The sequence below is a fragment of the Micrasema longulum genome, unplaced genomic scaffold, assembly GCF_059751315.1.
Source record: "Micrasema longulum isolate JH-2025_06_02 unplaced genomic scaffold, ASM5975131v1 h1tg002411l, whole genome shotgun sequence".
Lineage (NCBI taxonomy): Eukaryota > Metazoa > Arthropoda > Insecta > Trichoptera > Brachycentridae > Micrasema > Micrasema longulum.
In genome coordinates this window covers 8,282-33,726 of record NW_028279558.1, presented here as the reverse complement: position 1 = coordinate 33,726, position 25,445 = coordinate 8,282, and the positions used below count along the sequence as shown (strand labels likewise).

The 25,445-nt window shown below is 34.7% G+C and overlaps 1 protein-coding gene and 1 non-coding gene across 5 annotated transcripts in view; both read right to left on the bottom strand.

Annotated features, from left to right (window-relative positions):
- The window catches only part of LOC148272259 (uncharacterized), a 40,799-nt gene extending 17,321 nt beyond the window's left edge, over nt 1-23,478 (bottom strand). For 2 of the 4 annotated variants that reach the window (XM_088240274.1, XM_088240275.1), the window contains exons 1-9: nt 23,379-23,478; nt 19,869-20,036; nt 18,545-18,730; nt 18,043-18,172; nt 16,731-16,881; nt 15,055-15,164; nt 6,575-6,692; nt 5,207-5,358; nt 551-729 (exon numbers count right to left, since the gene is read on the bottom strand). In XM_088240274.1, the coding sequence (XP_088096400.1) occupies nt 551-729; nt 5,207-5,358; nt 6,575-6,692; nt 15,055-15,164; nt 16,731-16,881; nt 18,043-18,172; nt 18,545-18,730; nt 19,869-20,036; nt 23,379-23,471 (1,287 nt within the window). In that variant the 5' untranslated portion in view covers nt 23,472-23,478. The remainder of the gene's footprint in view (nt 1-550; nt 730-5,206; nt 5,359-6,574; nt 6,693-15,054; nt 15,165-16,730; nt 16,882-18,042; nt 18,173-18,544; nt 18,731-19,868; nt 20,037-23,378) is intronic. The other 2 variants (XM_088240276.1, XM_088240277.1) reach the window with 1 other exon arrangement.
- On the bottom strand, nt 15,564-15,636 carry TRNAG-ACC (transfer RNA glycine (anticodon ACC)). Its single transcript has one exon. It is a non-coding gene; the product is annotated as a tRNA-Gly (tRNA).
- Nucleotides 23,479-25,445: the final 1,967 nt, after the last annotated feature.

The window sequence follows — 25,445 nt, the reverse complement described above, 5'->3', positions numbered from 1 at the left end:
CACAGAACACCCAGGCTTGAGAAAAATCACATTTTAATTTTTGTGTTCTCACCGGGAATCGAACCCGGAACCTTCCGAGCGTGAGTCAAGCGTCTTGACCACTACACCACGGAGGCCGCCAACATAAAAGATACCTGTTTTACATCATAAAAGATACCTGATCCTCGGGGACCACAGCTTAAACCTGAGGATGTCAAAGAGCTCGCCCCCTACCTAATAACCCGATACTTTACGGATCTGGACTCGCAGGGGGAGATTTAGCAAAATGTAACCTCTCGCCTTCCACACAGTAGCCAGGCTCTTCATAGACCTGGGCTTGAAGGGCGAGAAATGATTGTTTTTGTACCAAATAAATTCTAACCATTTGTCGAGATATCAGATCTCTATTGTAATTACAATCGTATCACCATTCATTTTCTGTACATTGAAAATATTATCAAAATAATATTATATAACAAATAAAATAGGTCCAAGTACCGTTCCTTGGGGTATCCCAACTGTTTTTGAGAAAAGACGTGTGCGATGATTTTGAATTTTGAGAATAAGTTACCAATACTTGCTGTCCATTTGGCGTGGAGTTGAAGGCTCTTCCTTCTTCTATACTGCCCACCCCTCTCTCCAGTACCTGTTGACCGGACGGTGCCGACTGCGACACGGTATCACTCAGCGTTTCTACGTCGTAGTTGTCGGGGGCCACGAGGGGAGACGACACGCGGATGAATTGTTCGTCTGAAAATAAATGTACAAATAATAGAAAACAAACATTTTTGGTACCCTGGCACTGTACCGAGCTATCAAACTCAAAAAACTTATAAAATTAACGGTAAAATCATCTCATAATTAAATCGTAAGTTGACTTCGTCAATCTACCGTAGCCATATGTACATGTATAATTATGGGTAATGATAAAATTTATAAATAAACTTATCAATGAAACTTCTTGGTTTAGTTTTACTTTTTATTATTTTGACCAACGAGCGCTTTCGCCTAAGTAGGCATCTTCAAGACTGGCGATTTGTTTACAACGTTTACAGCTTTTATACTATTCTTAACATATTTTGGAGATAAGATAGAACAATATTTTAACAGGGGACAGAAAACATAAATATTTACAACTAGTTTGCTATACAATTCATTTTTGGGAGTTTTTGGACCGAAAGGGATTAAGTTTTATTATTTAAAATGTGGGAAGAGAACACATGGCGAAATACAACAGTGTGGGGAATCTACATTTTAACAGATAAAGTTGGAAAATACTTTGGTTTTTTGACAGGGAAGTTTACATACCTATAAATGAAACATTTTAAGATTCATACTTAGTTAATACAGATAATTTCATTACATAATTTTAGTAGTAAATAATTAAATCAAACGGAGCTATATTAAATTAAAGGTTTAAGTAAGGAGAGTTTACATAATAACATTTAGTTAATAAGTTTACATACCTAAAGATAAATGACGAAACATTTAAAATTCATAATTAGTTAAGACAGAGTTAATAAGTTTACATACCTATAGATGAATGACGAAACATTTTAAGATTCATACTTAGTTAATACAGATAATTTCATTACATAATTACATTTAATTAACAAGTTTACATACCTAAAGATGATTGACGGAATATTTTAAGATTAATACTTAGTTAATACATTAGTTTTGAAATGAAGTTATCATTTTGATAGTTAATTTCATGTTAATTATATTATTTTAGTAGTAAATAGTTAAATCAAACGGAACTTTATTAAATTAATGGTTTAAGTAAGGGGGAGTTTGATAATTCCAATTGCTGGTTAATTATTACTGCATTAAGTTTAATTCTATTGATTTCTAATGATTCTAATTTATCTAGTTTTTTCCCTTTGTTTTCAAAATGTAGTAATTTAATATTATTTTCGCTGTCTTAAAAACTTTTCTTCAAATAATGAATCAAAAATCATTAAAAAAATAAAAAATAAAATCAAATCTAATAATTTAATTGTTTCAAAGGCGGACAAAGGTAATTGTACGGTTATACTTAGCAAAGAGGTTTATACTGAAAAAATGGAAAATCTCCTTTCTACAGATAATTTTGCCGAAATACCCAAAGATTTAACGCAAATTTATTCAACAAATATAAAAGCGGTAGTAGATTCATGTAAAATTATTTTTTCTAACACTTTCTCAAGTCAACAAATACTTAATATGAACCCTCAATGTCCGAGACTATATGGATTACCAAAAGTTCATAAAGATGGGATGCCATTAAGACCAGTTGTTTCTTTTAACTCTGCTCCTTCGTATAAATTAGCAAAAAAAGCGAATTTCCTCATAAAATGTATTCTAAAATTTAACCCTAGTCGGACAATAAAAAATTCGTTAGACCTTATCACTAAAATTAAAGACACTAATATCCCTAAAAAATCAGTTCTAATATCCTTTGATGTAGTAAATCTTTTCACTTGTATACCTATAAATGAACTTAAAAATGCATTAGACACATATATTTATAAAAAATTCTTAACGCCTCAATTGAAAAATGAGATTTCTCAAATTTTAAATGTTTGTATAGATCAAAACCTATTTAAATTTAACAATAAATATTATCTTCAGAAGAATGGTCTTGCCATGGGAAGTCCATTATCTCCAATATTAGCTGTTTTTTACATGGACTATTTAGAATCAAAATTATGTCAAACAAAATTATTTGAAAATGTGCAATTTTATTATAGATATGTTGATGACGTCATTTGTCTTTGGAAAGGAACAAAAAGACAGTTAGATACATTTTTTAATGAACTAAATAACTTAAGTAATTCAATTAAATTTACGATGGAATATGGAGGAAATAAAATTAACTTTTTAGATTTAAACATACAAATAATTGACAGTAAATTTGACTTTAGCATTTATAGAAAACCCACATTTAGCGATAATATCATACATGCCAATTCACGCCATCATTTATCTCATAAATTGTCAGTTTTTCATTCAATGATACATAGATTAGTTAATATACCAATGTCTAATGAAAATTATAAAAAAGAAATAAACATTATAAAAATAATAGCATTCAATAACGGTTATGAAAAAAATCTCATTGACAAATTATTAATTAAAAAACAAAAAAGAAACTCAGTCAAAGCAATAGGTAACGGTTTATTACCAATAGATAATAAAAATGAATCAAATTATTGGGTAAAATTAAATTATATAGGAAACACAAGTGAAAAAATTAAAAAAATATTTAATAAAAATAAAATTAATGTAGCTATGTATAATAAAAAAAACAATGGGACAATGCCTTGTTAATAATAAAGATAAGATCTCAACCTTAGACAAGAATGGAGTGTATAGTTTAAAGTGCAATGATTGTGAAGGTATATATATAGGTCAAAGTGGCAGATCAATAAAAACAAGACTCAAAGAACATATTGCCTCCTATAGATTAAAAAATGACAAATCTAATTTTGCAACACATTTAAACTCGCTTAACCATACTTTTGACAGCGAAAATAATATTAAATTACTACATTTTGAAAACAAAGGGAAAAAACTAGATAAATTAGAATCATTAGAAATCAATAGAATTAAACTTAATGCAGTAATAATTAACCAGCAATTGGAATTATCAAACTCCCCCTTACTTAAACCATTAATTTAATAAAGTTCCGTTTGATTTAACTATTTACTACTAAAATAATATAATTAACATGAAATTAACTATCAAAATGATAACTTCATTTCAAAACTAATGTATTAACTAAGTATTAATCTTAAAATATTCCGTCAATCATCTTTAGGTATGTAAACTTGTTAATTAAATGTAATTATGTAATGAAATTATCTGTATTAACTAAGTATGAATCTTAAAATGTTTCGTCATTCATCTATAGGTATGTAAACTTATTAACTCTGTCTTAACTAATTATGAATTTTAAATGTTTCGTCATTTATCTTTAGGTATGTAAACTTATTAACTAAATGTTATTATGTAAACTCTCCTTACTTAAACCTTTAATTTAATATAGCTCCGTTTGATTTAATTATTTACTACTAAAATTATGTAATGAAATTATCTGTATTAACTAAGTATGAATCTTAAAATGTTTCATTTATAGGTATGTAAACTTCCCTGTCAAAAAACCAAAGTATTTTCCAACTTTATCTGTTAAAATGTAGATTCCCCACACTGTTGTATTTCGCCATGTGTTCTCTTCCCACATTTTAAATAATAAAACTTAATCCCTTTCGGTCCAAAAACTCCCAAAAATGAATTGTATAGCAAACTAGTTGTAAATATTTATGTTTTCTGTCCCCTGTTAAAATATTGTTCTATCTTATCTCCAAAATATGTTAAGAATAGTATAAAAGCTGTAAACGTTGTAAACAAATCACCAGTCTTGAAGATGCCTACTTAGGCGAAAGCGCTCGTTGGTCAAAATAATAAAAAGTAAAACTAAACCAAGAAGTTTCATTGATAAGTTTATTTATAAATTTTATCATTATCATTAACTATGGAGTTTTATCAAGAAATATCAACAAAAAACATCAATATTATAATTATGGGGATTAAAACCTTTGAAAAATAATTATTTTAATCTGAGTTAGTATGTATCTTCGGAATTTTAAGTTGTTTCCTTGAATATTTTAGCAAATTATGTTCAATGTTCCCTACGCAAACTTTTTTAGAAATAATAATTATTAATATTATAAATACTTATATAGCGCTATTTTCGTATGTAATCAAAGTGATTAAATGGAAATTGATTTAAATTTTACTTAAAATTTAAGTAAAACTATTTATTTTTTCATCATCACAATACATGCATCGATTTATTCACATGATTAAGAGAGCAGGTGGGTTTTATTTTTTCCAAAACATTAATTCTCACTCTACATGATGTATGATGCTTATAGCCAGTGTAATTTCGATTTTAGAAGATTTTAGAGACGAATGAAACTCCATTCCTCTTCACATCCCAAACTATGGCTTCCAGGCACCTAAACCTGGAATTATTTGATTTTGAAATTTCTATCAAGACCTGGATTATTTTGACCTTAAACTTATCAACCGTATTGTTCATTCCTTTTATAGAAGTATCTAATGTAGAGCACTTATGAACATTATTATTTTGTGTGATTTCATCCGAACTCAGTTTAAATTGGACGGATTAAAATTTTACTTTAGCAATTGCTGTTTTGTTGGATAGATTATTAGTCTTACCTCTGTCGTTTCTTCCCTCTACTTGGATCCTAAAGACAGTTCCTGGGGCTAATGTTTCTGGCACTTTGACCCTCTGCACCACTGTACCAGACTCTAGCGCCCTTAGGGACTCCACTTCTGCTGTATCGCTCTCTGCACTATCTTCGGGAGACCTGAAACCAAAAAAGTATTCAAACTATGTTTACTTTCAAAATTCACGTTGATAGTGGACGGAACATGATTACACAGTTTATCGGTGCGCTAGGGCTATGAAGTATAGTTTTTTTGTTTTTTTTTTTTTTAAATATTTGCGTTCTTATGATTTACCCAAATATTTAATTTTGAGGGCCATTTTCAACGAGTTTTAAGTAACTCACTATTAGAAAATGGGAATCAAGTTGGGGTAGAGTGGGATTCGAACCACAGACCTTTGTTCCGTGAGTCCGAGACACTAGCCACAGGACCACAACCCAAATAGTGAAAAGAATATTGAAATAAACGTGTGATTATCTCTCCTATAGTCGGATATGTGGTTATATTTCCTAAGACCGAAAATATACTTAATGCAGTGTTATAAGCTGGTAACATAAATATATCTTATATTTGCAACTTTGTGTTCTCCAAATTTAGCTATTAAAAATTCGAAGCAAAAGACTGAAAACCTTATCGTGATTCCTAATCAAATTTGGAACCACATTAAATAATAATATAGGTAATAAGTGGTTTCCCTGCGGAATTCCCGTTCAGGCGTTTTTTCCTTAAACAGTACAGTTTAATTTTTCCTACTCTTTACTTTATATGATCACAAACTCCGAACATAGGTTGGGGCCCCGGTAGCATAATGCCCTGGCAAAAAACACCTGTTCAGCATTATGTGAAGGAACTGCTAAAGGTACTCGCAATGGTTTGCTTTTGACTTAATGAAATTTAGTCGCAACCAAATGAGGGTTATCACTAGAGCCCTTACAGGGCACTGCATATTGAATAAACTAGAATTATTTTTTTTGAAACTCCTAGATGTAGGTTCTGCAGTGCAGATGGTGAATCATTTTATGTTGATGTGATGCTTTATATCATTAAAGAAGTCACATTCTCCGAGGGCCACTGGTCAACCCAAGGATGTTAGAACACTTTCCAACCCCCTACCTTCCAACCCGATAGTTTAGGGATCTGGGTTTGGATGGGGGAGAATTAGCAATATGAGAACACTTGCCATCCACACAGTAGCCAGATTCTTTAAAGACCTGGGTTTGGAGGGCGAGAACTGATTTACAGGCACCCGACCTTATAGATCTACATAGGTCGCAGTTTCATCAGGAGCTTATCTATATAAGTTATATAACTGATTTCCACTTTTCAGAATAAGATTAATATAGATCAACAACTTACGCGTACACCAGTTTGGTCAAGTTTCTACCACCAGAGTCTAACACTTCTGCTTCATCTTGTATTGAAGCAACTGTTCCACCTACAGCGATCTTGATCGATTTGATCTCCGGTCCATGATCTGTAAATAAAGTTAAAAATCAAAATATATAGCAAAGGAGTAATCATCGTTTTGTTGTTACGAAGCCATTAGGCGGATTTAGAATACAGTTCTGTGTGTAAAGAACTAGATCCCCGGACGAGTGCTTTCGACTCAATGGCCACTCTCAGATAAGAATTACGAAGGAAATCGTGTGAAGATAAGTCCGCGTCGTAGTGTATTGGTTCCCGTGTTTGCCTATCATGCTCGAGGCCCCGGGTTCTATTCCTGGGAAAGTCGACATTATATATTGATTAGAAAGGTGGTTCTATAAAATAATATTTCATGTTTTTAGGCTGGCATCTTAAGCGTAAGGCTTATCAACTTACTTCCAAGTAATAGATGATGATGGATGTAGAGAGGGTATAAATATCTCCCGATACTGTTTTACCTACCGGCTTCCAGAACTAACCTGCCTCTGATCATGCATATATGAAAAACTGCCAGGCAGCTAAACATGATCACTTTGGAGATCGACAACTTTCACATCGGTGAAACTATGTTTAATAGGCAAATACTCTTGCAATTGGAGAGTATTATACCTTCATAATATCTTTGATTCTTCTGCTAATTAGTAAAACTAGTCGAACTTATGAAAGCCTTTCACTCAAATAGCGAATGCCGAATCAGAATGAACGATGTTGTCACAGATTGGTTTAAGGTCACCACTGGAGTTCGTCAAGGTTGCGTCCTTGCACCGTTCCTTTTTATAATCCTCATGGACTTTATCCTAAGGTAGTCATTTCCACTTGATCGAGGAATATCCATCTCCTCCTTCCAAAAACTTTGCGACCTAGAGCATGCCGATGATGCGGTTATAATTGACGATTCAGTCAAGGGTCTTCAGGCCACTGTAGATAGCCTAAATACGTACTCCGCATGCATGTCCACTCACTGCTGACTGTTCGTTGGAAGTTCATGTCAGAACTACGAGACGCGAACCTGACTTGGCAGGATGTACAGGAGCTGGCAGCCGACAGAGATGTCTGGAGGATCTTCGTGGACACCGTATGCTCCAACTAGGGAGTGGACATGGAATAATGATGATGAATATCTTTGATTAACGGCCGAGCTGCATATACTACTGTGGTCCGTTCAGGAACTAAAAAAAGGTACGCATGGTCAGAGGGAGCACATCGCGGGCTGCGCTTCCTCCTTTTTTTAGATGCGAATACACTTTGCTTCTTGTTAAATTAAACGTCAAAAAAATACAAACTCGTTAAACCAAACACGATGATTTTCACTGAGAACATTATTGCGACCTTAAACATTACCAAAAACACTTAACCAAGATGAATTGACCAAACCGCATTAGTTTTTTTTCCCGTCATCATCATAAACTCGACAGCCCCGGGTATACACTGTCCGTGAATTGTTGCTACAAAACGGTGGCATCTGTCTAGTCATTCTTCTAGGCACCCTGAAGTTGATGAGAGATAACGAATTGATATTGTCGAATTTAACGCCTTTAATATTTTGTTTAATTTGTAACGTTATTTTTGTCTAGTAGAAACTAATTTTAGTTTCAATGAAGCCATTTTATTTCAAGCGCAGAGACGAATTCAACCTTTTTGGACGCTAGCGACCTCGACACAATCCACACCGCTGATTTTTTTATTAGTGAAATTGAAAATGTGTAATAATTGATGTAATAAAATGAATATTGTTATTCTCGGACATGTTTGTACCAGTATATTGTATAGTAAAAAGATTCAAGGTCCAAGATAAACCGTTGAACCCGCGAGGGCTACATTATTACACACTGCATATATAAGTAGGTACTCGAAGTTCTGATAAGCTTCAGTATCTTTTAAAACAAAATAATGTTGCTGTTAACTTTTGTCCGCGACGTTTGCAAGATGAATGATAGATCGAAAGTGATGGTTTTTGAAAGGGATGAAAGTTTTACTAAATGTGAGGTCATTGTCAACGGATATATATTTAGATTTTTAAGAAAGATAGGCTGGAAGCTGGGCTTATCCAGATACCAAGATACGTATAATGAGTTAGAAACAATCTTAAATATATCTTCTCTTCAAGACCGTCCAAATAAATCCGTCCTATTTAAAATTCTCAACTCACTCTTTGATGCGCCTGAACTACTGAGCTTGATAAAATGAAATATCCCAACTAGAAACCTCAGACAAAACTTACTCTTTCATACCGATAACCATAGAACTAACTATGGTTTTTATTCCCCTGTGCCCAGAATTCTTAGGTCTGCCAACAAACATCTTCTTCTTATCAGCCCGTTTCTCTACCTGCTGGGTATAGGCCTCTTCCAAATTTTTCCATGTTCTTCTGTCCTGGGCAACTTTGTTTCCATCCATGGCTCATGAGTTTGACGACGTCGTCAGTTTATCTCCTCTGCGGTCTCCTTACTTTCCTTTTACTTCCGCGGGGTCTCCAGTTTAGTATTCCGCGGGTCCGCCTATCGACTTCTTGTCTGGCCACATGCCCCGCCCACTGGCATTTTTGTCTTCCCACTCTTTCTGCGATATCGGTCACCTTTGTACGGCGTCTTATCTCCTCATTCCTTATTCGGTCTCTTAAGGGGACGCCCGACACTCGTCTTTCCATAGACCGCTGAGTGCACTTGATTTTGTGAACACTTCTAGCAGTGAGGGACATGGTTTCAAGACAAGACCGTATGTCGCCACCGGCAAAACGCGAGAGTTGTAGACTTTGGCCTTCAGATTATTTGGGATTTCCTTTTTTCTGAAAACGTGTTTCAGCTTTCCAAACGCAGCCCAACTTAACCCGATTCGTCTTGGCAGTTCCGCAGTTTGATTAAATTTTCCCAATTTGATTTTGTGCCCAAGGTACTCGTCAGCAGCACCGATATTTTTACTTCCAGTACATATGTTGCCAAGTATTGGACTCAAAATCTTGGTTTTGTCTGTATTTATTTCCATACCGATCTTTCTAGAGGCTTCGTATAATATAACATACCAGTCTTGATTTCTTTGATACCAATATTATGATGTTCACATCAAGAATATTGAATCAGTTCAACATCGATTTTTAAGAAAGATAGGCTGGAGGTTGGGCTTATCCAGAGACCCATATACGTATAATGAGTTAGAAACTACTTTGAATATATCTTCTCTTCAAGATCGTCGAAATAAATCCGACCTTATAGTCCTATTTAAAATTCTCAACTCACTCTTTGATGCGCCTGAACTACTGAGCTTGATAAAATGAAATATCCCAACTAGAAACCTCAGACAAAACTTACTCTTTCATACCGATAACCATAGAACTAACTATGGTTTTTATTCCCCTATGCCCAGGATTCTCAAGCCGTGCCAACAAACATACCAGTCTTGATTTCTTTGATAACAAGTTGTCTTCTTTCAAACGATCACTGAATCAAATTAAATTATAAACACCTCTCTCCGCTTCCACTCCCACCGAGTCTACTAAATACCATTGTGTCTTTCTACTTTCCTTTATAATAATTTTCTATGTATAAATTTGTCCTTAAAAATGCCCATCGGGCGTATTTATAAATAAATAAATAAATTAGTGGGTAGATTATTTCACAATTGAGCAGCTACTACTGTGAAAAGGGAGGCAAGAAAATAAGTGCGGTGAAAGGGTATTAAAAAATCAAACTGCGTTTCCTTGTATGCTTTAAATATAAATAATATTATGTCAAATAAAAAATATCGTAATAAAATTTTACTTATCTATTAGACAGCGGGTTAATAAGATTATAAATATGTTTTTTTAATTACGTCAAAATAAGTGTTTATAAACATTATTTATGATTATAATATATTTAATATGTGAAACGTCAAACGTCAGTCGGTTTCCGAATACGGACCAATCGTGCCGCGTTCTGTATACGAACTCGCCTTCTGTCATTGGTTGGGAGTGCGCGGTGAGAAGAAACGTTCGGAATTCGTAATTCAAATTCAAATTTGACATTTCACGTTTCTGGCAGCTAGATAATAATCGATACAATTCAATACAATGGAGTAACATTTTAAAAACTTAAATATAAGTTAAATATTACGACCGGCTTCGGAAAACGACGTACTTTGTCTGAATATGTTTTAATTTTACCAAAACAAATTTACGCCAAATTCATTGATCACTAACAATATTCTGAGCTTGTCCAAATTTTTGTAGACACATATTGGATTCAACCCCCTAGGGATCTACATATTACAACAGAGATGAATAACATTTTAGAGAAGGGAATATGGAAGTCCGAGCATTTACGGGGCTTATGACCTGCCATTGGCTGATTTAAGTGGCCACTTGACACACAGTGTAGCATTCACCATTCTGCCTATATTCGAACATCTACGAGTTTTTCTCTTCCTTAATCTCTTCTCCTTTTCTTTTTCCTCTTTTTTCCTTTTTCCCATTGAGTAATCGTGTTGATTTAAGGTAATTTGTAAACAAATAAGTTTATTTCTATTTTTATATATCTTAAGCTTTTTAATCTTTTTTATATTGAATATGTTCTGTAACCAGAATTATAAAAAAAAAACGTTTATTTTATTGGTTGGTTGGAAGAAATTGCCATTTGGCAATAAGCCCGCCAATGTACAAATAACATTATGTACAAAACGTTAAATAAATAAATAAAATAAATATATTCTTTCAATTCTACGATCTGTTGATGTTTGTGACGTCAAAGATCTGAAATCTTTATTGATGTGAGTGAGATTCATCTGTTATTATTATTTCACCTAGGTGCGAGGCAGCGCCTGAAAATCTTTTGACCTACCAACCGACATCTCGATACGTACGCGTTTTCATTACGTCATATGATCGAATTCAACTTATAAGGGACGCTGAAACTTTACTCCGCGTTCAGTGCTAAATTAAAAATAAGTATTTCCGTTTCGTATTTCGTATTCGTATTCAAACTTCTACTTTAGTTGAATTTAAAAGCCTCAGGCGAAACACGTGTACTCAAAATATGTTACATTAATTTATTCGGAGAATGTCAAACTTTTATATTTTTATCTAAATTTATCGGAGATAGAGCGAAGCTTCTTGTATATAATTCTTTATATATAATTCTTCCGTGCGTGTGATGTAATTGAACTGCTCCTAAACAGCTTTACCGATTTACGCGTAATTTTCAGCGAAATGTAGATCTTTGCGCTGCGCGTGTTCGAAGATATTAAATTTTTCAATCTTACTTTTAAAAAAAGTTAGTAGCATAAACATATTTTTCACTGACCTACCATGGTTGCATTCGACGAGAATTTATATACAAAAAAAGGAAGGATTTTGTTTTTTTGTGTATAAAAAAAGTTTTTTTTTAAATTCTCACAAACAACATTCGCTTTTTATAGATCCCTATCAGATTCTATCCTTACATTCCTTATAAATTCTACCCATTTTTTTACTGGATTTTTAGTAATACTAAAATAATACTGACATTTAATACATTTTTTAAAATCGTCTTTCTTCATAAGTGCACCCCTGTTGGTGAGAAGAGCGGAGTTTGAAATTTGCGAAAATAATTCCATATTTGAAAAATATTTATTTTTTGATTTTGAATTCAACCATAAACAAGTACCTAGAAGTACCTTAAATTCAACATTAGAAAAGTAATAATTTATCTCACGTACATAAAAAATATGTATACGGCTGGTGATATTGCAGTTTTTTTTTATTTTGCTTTGGGCAACAGCAAATCACCCAATGACGAAACGAAAAGATTGAAATGTCAAACTCAATGTGTAATATATAAATATATAGTTTATCGAAAATTCATATATCAAAATTACGTTTGGTGAACCAGCTCATAGCAGGCAAGCCAGCGTTTGGGCAAGACAATGTCGGTCCGCTAGTATGATATAAATAGCAAAGCGAGTAATTCTAAATTATAATTTATGTTCAAAGAATTAACTTTGTCGTCAAACATTTTAATCAATGTTCGTAAATATCAGTACTAATGTACCCGTCTCTTCGTCAGGACACTCACTACACCAACATGCAAATACTAAAATACCCTTTTACCTTTACCATCACCGCATCATACATAGTATTTACGAAAAAATGCATAAATTACATGCAGAGTTAAAGGGGATGCAAACACCTTCTTTGTTATGGATAACTTATAAAGCGCTATTTTCGTAATATAATACCTCAAGGGCGCTTTAAAAAGCGATTGTATAAATAAATTTTTTATTTTTTTAAAAATTTGTAATGTAAGAAAAACAATGTACATTGTCATTACACGCTAAGGATTTATTCAAATGATTTAGAGGACAAGTGGGTTTCAAGTTTTTTCCGAAACATCACTTCACTCTCACAGTTTCGAAATAACCTTTTTAATATAGCCCACTTTTTGATTGAAAAATTAACCAATCGTGTAACGTTCAACCTCTGAGCCCCCCCCTTTCTTAATCTCCACCTCCACACATTCTGCAACATATCACTAAATATTATTAACCTAAGTTTAGTGCATGTTTGGACATGGTGGTGTTTGTATCACCTTAAACTCTGCATGTAATTTATGTATTTTTTCGTAAAAAACCATGTATACTACGGTGATAGTCAAGGTAAAAGTGTATTTTAGTATTAGTATATTGATGTAGTGAGTGTCCTGATGAAGAGACGGTTACGTCTCGAAGCCGGTAGCATGAAAAAGTCGGTAAGTGGTTAAATACTTATATTTACTAACGTTAGTAAATTCATTGTTAGTTGTCCTGATGATGACGAAGTAACCTCAAAACCGGTCGACGTACAACTCTAAAGTTAAAGTGGTTTATACAAACTTATAAATAAGTGATTTTATTATTATGTAACTAGACTCAAATCGGTGTTTGATTTGAATATAAAAATTATAATATTGAGTTCTAAAAAAAAACACCAATTCATTAAATATATAAGTAAATTAATTGTAATTAATTATTAATCTTATTTTAAAAACAACAACAATGCGTTAAGATTCGGTGATTTCTGATTGGGTTTTGTTTTTATCCGCGCTTTGTGGTTGGTTCGTGGCTTGCAGCTAACGTCTGGATGTTTTTCTAATGGTGAGTATTAAAAAATATATTTTTTAACTATAAAATTGCATGAAAATTCTGTAAATAAAATACACTTTTGATTATCAGTATTTTTTCTCTATAATTATCTATATTGTTAGTATTTGAGTAAATTTTGCAGAAACAAAATTGTGTTATCTTAATTGGAAATTGAAAAAAATATATTCAAAAGTTTATATTGTTGTAATTGAAATAAGAATTCTTTCTTAAAAATCCTAGAAATGAAAAAAAGCGATTAATATACAGGGTGTTCATTAATCCCTGTCACATCCGAAACCACGATGATCAGCATGAGCAAGAAGACATATTGGCATATTGAAATATTTTTTTAGAACAAATAAAATTTAAAAAAATAAAATATCAAAGAAAGCAAATGGTTTCTTACTTCTGCAGGGGAGAAACGAGGAGGAGGAGGGGGGAGTCTGATACTGCGCCGCGCTCCCCCTACTTCTCCCCTGCAGAAGTAAGCAACCATTTTTTTTTTTTAATATTTTAATTTTAAAAAAAAAACTTTGTTCTATATATTTTTTTAAATATGCTAATATGTCTTCTTGCCCATACTGACTGAAAAACAATAAGTAATTACCATTTATTTTAAATCTTTTCCACCGTTTATATTTTTATCCTAATATAAATATAAATTTTAATAAAGCGCGCCCAGCGCCTGCGGTGAGCTAAGAAACTAGCCGATTATTCCAGCTTATTTATTCATGCAAATAAGTATACTATATTTTGAAAGTCTTAACCCCAGTGCGGGTTTTTTCTCCTAGATTAAACTTGCAGATTACACAAATTATTTGAAGATTCTGGATTTGGAAAACATTATTTCAAACATTGTTTCTTAAGGACTATTTTTCTATAAGATGGTACTTTTGACATAAGACCATAATTACTTTCATGCGTCATATTGCAGGACATATAGCGCTCCACGCGGCCGTTTTTAGCACTATTAATTACTAGAACAATTCGGCTAGTTGACATTTCAATTGAATACATAATATCGACTGAATTCATAGTGGTATTTTATATTTATTTTTTAATAAATTATATATTAAAGTAATGGATAATATATCTATCATATAGCACGAAGTTACTTCGTTTGTGTTGATTTCATGGTTGTTGTATCACACAGAACCACAGAAAAATATCAATTTATAGTATATATTACTTACATTATATTATGTACCTCTTAGTAGGTGCAAATATATTATGATATTTTTTTATAGCTTACCTGTAAATAAAATCACCATTCGCCACTGCTATGTGTACTGTTAGTACGGCGCCTACTAACACAACCAGAAAAATAGAGAAATGACACTCACCCAAATACGTTGGTACCAGTTTAGCCATTATCCGCAGGTTGGTCTCCGCTGTCATTAAAACGTCATAAGTGACGTTGGAGATTATTGTAAGCTTCCACGTTCCTTGATAACTGCAAATATACAAAATATTACAATTAATATATCCTATTGTTCCTTTTTCCACATCCGCTCCTAAATGGAGCGTGTGGACATCACCAGACACCTCCAGGGGTGGAATTCTGAATCTTCTCTACCTCCTAGAGAGTGGTTAATTTTGAGATCGAATTTTTTGATTGCGAAGACACTTCGCTTCATATAATGGCCACACTGATGATTCAACGTCAAATTATGTATTATTATCATTCCTTTTCCGCACCTAATGGTGCATAGGGCACTAAATTGAGTCACCGATCGCATCGATAAATTTTGTAACATGAAGGTAAGGTGATCAGTCTTACGCTTCAGGTACCGGTCTCGGGACTATGAAATATTCTAGTGTGAAAACACCCTCTTAAATAAATATTTCATATCAACCACGTCGGGAATCGAACCCGAGACCTCTTGCTTGGTAGGCAAACGCGCTGACCACTACACCACGAAGCCGACGAAAACATGGAAAAAAAAAACTAATGCGGTTTGGTCACAACCTAATTTAGTGTTTTGGGTAGTAAATTTGTTTCAACAGGGAGCGAAAACATATCGAGAAGGGATATGGAAGTCTAGGCATTTACAGGGCTTATGACCCGGTTTTAGCTGGTTTAAGTGGCCACTTTACACACTGTGTAACATTAACCGTTCTGCCTATGTTTAAACGTCAATATTTCCTCAACTCTTCCATCTGTTGACTTTTGTGAATTTTGTATATATTTTGCTATAACAGGCCCAAATTTTACGATTATTATACAAATTATGGAATTAACGGTATAAATAGGTGTCAGCTGTCATATTTTGGTTGATGTATTCATCATCATCAGCCGTCTCTTGGCCAATAGTGAACATAGGCCTCCCCCTTTAGTCTCCATATCCCCCTATCCTGAGCCAACTGCACCCAACCACTTCCTGCAACTCGTCTCATGTCATCAGACCACCTTGTCTGAGGCCTGCCTACACTTCTACCCGCTCTAGGTCGCCTATAATTGAAATTGAAATTGAATTCCAGGACTTTTTGGGTCCATCTAGAGTCTGTTGTTCTCCCGATTGTATTGTTGTCTATTCGGCATCGGGTTTAATAATTTAGATTTTGTACATAGAAATTGACGTAAATTGTCAAGATTTAGACAGATGTATTGATAACCCATTATAAAGATGGCAATATACCATATATTTTAAATATATAAAAAAAAATAATGGCTACATGACCAGCTCAGCTCCATTTCTGGTTGGCAGCCCTGTGGACCACATCGGCGACCTTTGTTCTCGCTCCAAACCGTGTATTGGTTTTTCTGTCTCTCAACGAAATACCCAGCATTCCCTTTTCCATGGCTCTCTGTGTCACTGATAATTTGTGTATTTTTTTTTCGCGAACACCAAAGTTTCACAGCCATATGTGAGTACAGGGAGAACACAAGCATCAAAAAATTTCTTCTTTTAGTAATGTGAACGGATGTTGGTTTCCAGAATAGTCTTGTAAAGTCTAAGCACAAAAACTGGTGCGAACGGCACATGGATAGTAACAAGTAGAGTAAATCAATCGTTACGGTTCGCTCTGTCCTGGAAGATCTTCCTCTGCTGGGGTTGCCGCCTCCAGCACCAGTTTTACTATGACGGACTTCTCGTCCTTGGATAGTGTAGTCGACCCCTTGGAGAAGTTGCCGATGCTCGCCTTGTTCAGAAGATCGACTTCTGCGCCTGGAACCGAAAAACCACCATAATAGGCATCTTTGCTCAACATTTTTAGCACCGCAACGCACAAAAATATCTGAGTAAACATCGATCAGGCAAGAGTGTAAATCAGACATGTATAATTAATAAGATTAAAAAAGGATCACTGAGGTGGTTGGGTCATGCAGTATAATGGATTATGTAAGATTGTTAAAACAGATATACATATGGCGTTAATCAATGGTAACGTAGGACGAGGACGACCATGAAAGACGTGGCATGATTCTTCTTCTACTTCAGCCTTCTGTCCTCCACTGCTGGATATGATGGCCTCTTCCGTATCCTTCCATTTTCTAAGTCGATTGCTACTTGCAGCCGATTTTTACCCCCTACAGCAGCTATGTCGTCGGACCATCTTTTTTGAGGTCTTCCGACGCCTCGCTTATTCTCCCAAGGTCTCCATCTTAAAATTTTAGGAGTCCATCTTGTGGGGTCTTGTCTCGCAACATGTCCTGCCCATTGCCACTTCAGTCCTGCTACGCGATCCATGATATCCGTTATTCTTATTCTTGGCATGATTAGATAAACCAAAATGTTATTCCTGTAACTACTAACATCACCATTTTCCTTTGAGATAGGCGGAGATAATGGACCCCCACACACGTCGATCCTGATGTACATTCCTAGCTCATTCCACATCAATACATCATGTCATACATGCTCTTCGGTTGTATCTGCTTTTAACATGACTGGACTTGAGATTTTGGGTTGTCACGTCTTTCTTGGTCGTCCGCGTCCTACGTTACCATTAATGCTCGCCGTATGTATATGTTTAATCATCCTTTCGTCATCCATTCGTTCTATATGACCCGACCATCTAAGTTACCCATACTGGTCTTACCAATTATACATCATAAATTTTGCAAGATTTAAAGACGGGTTTGAATTACGCTATTATTAAAGTAGGTTGGTTTTATTTATAGTTTATTTTAGCATTAATAACTGTTTTTCGTTTTTGGCGGAGGTTTCAAAGTTTTCTTCTAATACCCTAATTTATTATTCACTCACCAACCTCACTACCCCATTTAAATACCATATTTTCAAACTAATTTTCGTTCACCACCCTCTTCAGACATACTTTCAAGTTAAAAAAATAACAGTGGAACAACGTAAATTTAGTCATTTTACCTTCTGGTCCTTCTAAAGAAGCGTACTGAGGAGTCTCTGTTATGTTGACTGTGATTGACTTTATGCTGGAGTCGATGGGAATTCGAAATGTCTTCGGCTCCGTCACTTCGTTGAATATCATCAGAGTTTGCTGGAAAAAATGCTTCAATTGTAGCAGTTTTTCATCGGAAAGATTAAGGAAACAACACCAAAATTAAGATAAAATTATGTAAGGCTGAGATCAGCAATATTGATGAATCCAAGAAAAGAGTGTTGCGTTGGTTTGGTTATGCAAAGCGAATGGACAGCGAAAGAATGGCTACAAGGATTTACGATGTGAATGTTGATGGATGTAAAAATTGAAGAAAACCAAGGAATATATGACATGACCATTTCATCAAATACTTGAAAAGGAGAATGTCAAAAGTCGGCATAATCGAGAAGCGTGGTCTATATGCAAAGACTGAGTGATGTGGCGTTCGTAGCGGGGAAATGGCGTGATGTTATGTTACGTTTTGTATACCTGCTCGTCGAAGATCAGTTCCTCCTCGTCAGAGCTGTCGTAGTACACGCTGAGGGCCCTCAGCTCTCGGGGGCCCGGCCTGGCGGGACCCTGGTACTGGGGGGACGGCGTGGGGTGGAGGGCGGCGCCACCCGACGCCTGCGCGGCGCTGGCCGACCACGCCAACGGCGCGGACACGGTGTACAACTGGAAGTAGAGAAAAAAGAAGCAATTTACTATCAAATTATGGAAAATTTCAATTCACTTCAAATTTGTGGAAAGATAATTATTTCGTTCAAATATTTATAAAGGGTGACAGGTGTGGTGAAGAAAACTACCGCCCTATATGTATACAGTCGTCTCTAGCAAAATTATTTTTTAAACTTGTTTTAAATATAAAGATACCTCGTGTAAAATCGATTATATTCACTTATCAGCTCGGTTTTATTTGTGACAGATCCTCATTGACTAATTTATTACTGTACGAATACCATTTTCAAATGCTTTGTCGAAAAGATATATATGCACTGACTTTTTCAAGGTTTTAGATAGTGTTGACCACATGGTATTATTGCTACAATTAAAGGCAGTGGAAATGAATAGTGCTTTACTAAAGTTGATTAATAGTTACCCTGGTGACATCAATTTATTAGTAAAGCGTGGCAAAGTATTGTCAACGAGCATCTAGGCCAGTAGCGGAGTCCCACAAGGTTCGCATCTCGGCCCAGTACTTTTTTATAATTATTATTAACGATATCTAACTCTCTAGAACTATTGAAAGTATTGAAGATTGTTTTATTATTTAAAAATATATTAATCATTTATGAAAATGGTGTAAAAGTAAAATGTTATTTTTTAAAAAGCAAGCGAATTCCCTGTTTTGTGAAGCGGTGACTGTAACAACTCAACTCTCTAATCTCCACACTTTGTGAAACGGTGACTAACAACTCGACTCTCTTGCGGTTCCTGTACGTTTTGTAAGGCGGTTAACCGCCACCAAGTCATCTGCGTCGTTCTCACTGCTGGGGGTCGTGACCATCCTTCCTCTTAGTCTTCATCACGTTAAGAAATGTTGTACTTCGTCTCTCCCGACACACCGCCGTCCTCATCGCTCCAACAACTGATGTTCCGTGGCAGCCTCGATTTGTTTAGTCCATCCAGTGGGGGATCTTCCCCTCTCTCTGCTTGCTTCGATCCGTCCCGTGACTTTTTTTTTCCAGACTGCCCTGGTCTATTCTGGCGATTGTCCGACAACATGGAGGACACGCTTTAAACAGACGGAGTCTGGCATCTCACCCCGCCAAGTATAAGCCCAATAAATTATTGCGAAGCGAGTTTCTTTTACCTTTATTCGTTTAGTGAGCAGTTGCTTCACGAGTCTCGGCGAAGGTCCGGGAACATTTAGCAGTTCGTCCTTTCTGTCACTCTCGAAAAGAAAGATGGCGCTGTCATAAGGCAATAACTGGGCGGCTTTGTTAAGGGCCAATCGGGGATTCCCCGCCGTCGACGTGTACTGAAAACATTTTTAAAAATTAGAAATCGCTATCGCAACAATGTTTTTTTTATATAGGTGGTGTTCAGGAAATAATACCAACACCCTGGACGAGTGTTTTCGACTTGATGGCTACGCTCTAAAATGAAATCTAGCGGAGATAAATCCGCCTCGTTTTTAAGAGGTTGGAGCATTCGCCTACCATTTTTGAGTTCCCGGGTTCGATTCCTGGCAGGTTGGGCGTGAAACAGTAGTTTTAAAGGCGGTTCTACACTGCAATATTTAATTGTTCCTGGACTGGCACCTAGTCAGGGTTCTAAAGATATATAATAACGTTTCAGGCGTTTGTTAAAGGCGGCCAAGGAAGGTACATTTTTTGTATGGAGGAGTAGCTCACTCCAAAGTCTGGAGCCTTGAACAAAAAAGAAATTGGTGAAAAATAATGTGATATGTCGAGGAATGGAAAGCTTTCTCTCCCGAGGAGACCGAAAAGACAGACCATGATAATTTCGAAACTGACAAGAAAGCCCACCGTCTTTAAAACGGTTTTTGTGTATGTGGAGGGAGTGCATGGCTTTTAAGACCATGACCAGAAAGGTATCGTCAAAGGGGGTTATTCTGCCTAGTGAAATTTATTTTGTTTAAATACCAGCAAACAAAAGAAGTGTTGGAAGGTCACAAAAAGATGGGGCGATGACATTGCCTCTATAGCTGGAAAAACATGGATGATGAAAGCGGGTGATAGGAAGGAATGGAGACGTTGGGAAGAGGCCGCCAGCGCCACCCAGCAGTGGAGAAGGCCATAGAAGAAAAAAAAGAAGACCTGTAACGTATTTTTGCTAAGCAGCAGACAACGTATTTTTTATGATTTTAATTCACGTGCTAAGTTAAGCTAAGACATTTGCAAACGGCTGTTTTTTTTACTCTAATGTAAAAAAAGAGTAGTCATAAGCAAAACGACATTTTTTCGACAAAAAGAGCAAAATGAGTTAAATATGAGGGGATGTTCTAAAAAGAAATTCCCGAACAAGTGGTATTTTTCAAAGTATAATGTAAATTTTTAGTTTAATTTTGTTTGAAATTTTTGCGTAAAATTTTAAGATTCTGCATACCTACAATATGCCAATTTACTTGTAATTTTTTCAAACTGAACGGTTTGGGTATGTAGAAAGAAATTGCCTTTAGGCAATATGCCGGCCCTTATAATATGTATATTTATTGTATACAGGGTGTTCTTTAAACCCTGTCACATCTGATACCACGATGGCAAGAAGACATATTAGCATATTTAAAAAAGTATTTAGAACGAAGAAAATTTAAAAAAAAAAACAAATAGTTGCTTACTTCTGCAGGGGAGAAGCGAGGGGGGCGCGGCTGTGCGGTTGACTGTGTATCAGGCTCCCCCCTCCTCCTCCTCGTTTCTCCCCTACAGGAGTAAGCAACCATTTGTTTTTTATTTATCTTTAATTTTTTAAGATTTTAGTCATTCAAAAAAAATATTTTGTTGTGCCAATATGTCTTCTTGCTCACACTGATCATCGTGGTTTCAGATGTGACAGGGTTTAAAGAACACCCTGTATAAAAATGAAGTGTAAAATCAAATAAATAAATAATAATTTTTTAATTTTAAAAAGGTTTAATTTTTTTTTATAAATCTTGGGTATAAGGAAATTAATGTTTTAAAAAAATGTTAAGCCAAATATATTAGTATTATAAATGTTTGTAAAAGGCAGATTTGCCGTTTATGTTAATATAATAAATAAATAAATTAATTAAACAGCGTTGTTTTTAACCACTTATTTTTATTTTTTTCTACCTACCGGTTTCAAAGCTATACAAGCTTCTTTATCAAGGTATACTTAACTAATGCATTGTATCCTATTTTATTTTATCAATATTGTGCTCCATATGGAATCCATGGTCGGTAGAAAAAAAAAATTAGTGATTAAAACAAAATTTAGTGCTTCAAATATAAAATTTCTAATTATAAACATTTACATATAGTAAGAAATATCTGAGGTAAAATAAACACTTAAAACTTAATTTCACCTTCCACGTACGTTTTTTTTATTTATATTCTATAGAAATTTGGTAATCTGTCGTACTTACTACAAGCAAGCGTAATATATTATTTATTTTTATTTATTTATTCATAAAAATAAATAAATATTATAAAAAATACAATAATAACGAGTTAGGACACAACATAATGGAAAGTAGAAGCACGCACATAATTAAATAATAGCAAAACTAAACATTAAATAGTACAACATAAATATACATATTCGTATATTTCAAAAGGCATCTGTACAATACGCTTAATAGTATTTAAATCTATGCAATATCTCGCAGCAGTCTCCTGCAATGGTCTCTCTCCTTAGACAACATCCAGACTGGCACACTCCTAAAAATGGGGTTCGTTTTGGAGAACTTAATATGTCCATTCGGGACATTGAACATTCTCGGGGCCACAAAAGAGAAACTCCTCTGAGCAAACGTCGTACGTGTTTTTGGAATTGACAGGATAAGCTCGTACGAGCATTCTGCTGGGATCTACTCTTAGTATGGAATAGTTTATTATTTTTAATATATAGCAGTGGCGAATGGTGATTTTATTTACAGGTAAGCTATAAAAAAATATCATATACTTGTACCTACATAGGAGATACATAATATAATGTAAGTAATATATACAATAAATTTATATTTTTCTGTGGTTCTGTGTGATACAACAACTCTCATCCATGAAATCAACTCAAACGATGTAACTTCGTGATATATGATATTATATAGATATATTATCCATTACTTCAATATATAATTCATTAAAAAATAAATAAAAAATACCACTATTAATTCAGTCGATATTAGGTGTTCAATTGAAATGTCAACTGGCCGAATTGTTCTAGTAATTATTAGTGCTTAAAACGGCCGCGTGGAGCGCTTTATGTCCTGCAATATGAAGCACGAAAGTAATTATGGTCTTATGTCAAGAGTACCATCTTAAAGAAAAATAGTCCTTAAGAAACAATGTTTAAAATACTATTTTCCAAATAAATAATATTCAAATAATTTGTGTAATCTGCAAGTTTAATCTAGGAGAAAAAACCCGCACTGGGGTCAAGATATTCCTGGAATAATCGGCTAGTTTCTTGGCTCACCGCAGGCGCTGGGCGCGCTTTATTAAAATTTATATTTATATGAGGTTAAAATTACAAACGGTGGAAATGATTTAAAATAAATGGTAATTATTTATTGTTTTTCTGTAAATAAAGTTACATATTATGGCTAGTCAAATATAATGGTAAGCTGCGCATAATCGCTTCTGTACACGGTTCGCCCCTGATATATAGTTAATGTTACCTTGGATGTGGTGGTCATTCCATACAGAGCTTTGGCCAGAGATTTCCCATCAGTTTCAATTCCATTCGCTCCATTTCCTTTGTGGTATGACATGGAAGTTATTCCTGCAAACATACAAAATAATTATTACTTTCGAATCCAATTGAGTCGTCGAAAGGGTCGAGATTTCAAATGCCCGGGAGTACAAGCTACGGAAAATGGCAGCTTTTAAAAAAAAACTGGGAGTGCGGCTTCCTAGCATCCCTTCCACAATCTCCTACCCCTCCTCGGTAAAATACTTATTTGACCGACGGAGCCACACGCCCTGGGCCTCAATTATGATCGCTATCTTCATCTGTACAAACGAGACGGTATACTGAACTTCTGTACTATCTGTATCTTCCGCGGTATGTTCTACCTACTTGTCATATCGACATCATATGATCGAAACGAACCAATGAATGACCGCAAAAATTAGTCCGCGCTCCTTCATGAACATTTAAATTAGTTTTCATTTATATTTTAAATAGGCTTCTGTGATAGAAAGTGCCCACTTCAAAGCGATTATAAACTCCAATAAATCCCAAAACAAGCAAAAATACTCGCTTGAACATGAATTTTAAGACTTTTGCCAAGACGATATACTTAACGATCGTCTATATTTATCTATCGAGCGACTACAAAGCCGGCTCCTTCAACGTCTCGATACGTACACTCCGAAAGATAGTAAAATAGACGGAAAAAATATAATAACTAATTTATATGGCAACTTTCTTACGCCTGATACTCTTATATAGGGCAGAATCTAGCGACATTTTTTTTTGCATCTTGCCACTCGTTTTGGAAACTGACAGTAATGTCGGAATTTAATTCGACTTCAAAATTTACTTATTCCTCTCTTATATTTTGAATGGGCTTTTAAGAAAAAAAGTGCCAACCTCAAAACGATTAAAAATTTAAATAAATCGTAATTAAAGGAAAAATTGCTCGGTGGAACGAAAATATTGTCACTTCTAATGCGTAGATAAACGTATCGAGGGGTTCTAGACCCGTCGGCATAACCCGATGTAGGTACTTATATCAAAACTTGATGGTGGGGGGATCGGTAGTGTATCTTAGTAGTTAGTCGGGAGACTTTTATCTTTAACCATGACGTCATACTGAAGCTATGTCATTTCAGTGCGTAGATATGTGTACCGTGACGTACGCTTCCCCTTGTTTTGTTGGGTGATGGTTTGTTGTTTAATTATTATTATTTTTTTTTTTTTATAAGCTCAAAATGGATAAAATATTTGATTTCTCGGACAAGCATCCCTTCCACAAGCCCCTTCCCCCCTTTACACAGTCGCTTCCCTTATCCGCGTCTGGTGCGTATCGCTTCGCTGGTCAAATTCGTTTTAAGTCTCTTTTTTTAAAGGGGAGTGGTAAAGGTTAGTCGAAGGAATGCTTGTCCCAGATATTAAAGATTCGCTCCATTAAAAGAAAAAAAAAGAGTTTTTGGAAAAAAGTTATAAGGATTTTTTTAAAGTTCACCATAAGGAATGTTCCTCTGAGGTTTTGCGGTCTGGTCCGGAAACACCGTGTATATTTTTTTCAATATGGCGCGATTTTTAAAGAACGGCATTTTAAAATGGCAGTCATCAGATTTGCGTACTTCTTATCAAACTACAATCTTAATATCAGGATTTGGAATATTTTGCAGGTCAACTAAATGAGTAATGAATATCATTGGTTTATCTCTATAACATAATATTATATTTGATTACTGAAACAGTAACAAGGCTATAAACAATATTATACAAACGTGTTTTGCAATATTTATTTGTTTTGGTAAAAACCTGTTTTCTGTACACTACTATCAGACGTGTTAGAAGTTAGAACGTTCTAATATCAGCTCTTTAGCCGATTCGATTTATTCAGATTATTTTTAGTTGTTTAATTTAACTAAATGTTATTAAGTATTTGTATACAGGGTGTTCTTTTAACCCTGTCACATCCGAAACCACGATGATCAGTATGAGCAAGAAGAAGACATATTGGCACATTAAAATAATTTTTTTGAACGAATAATTAAAAAAAATATATATA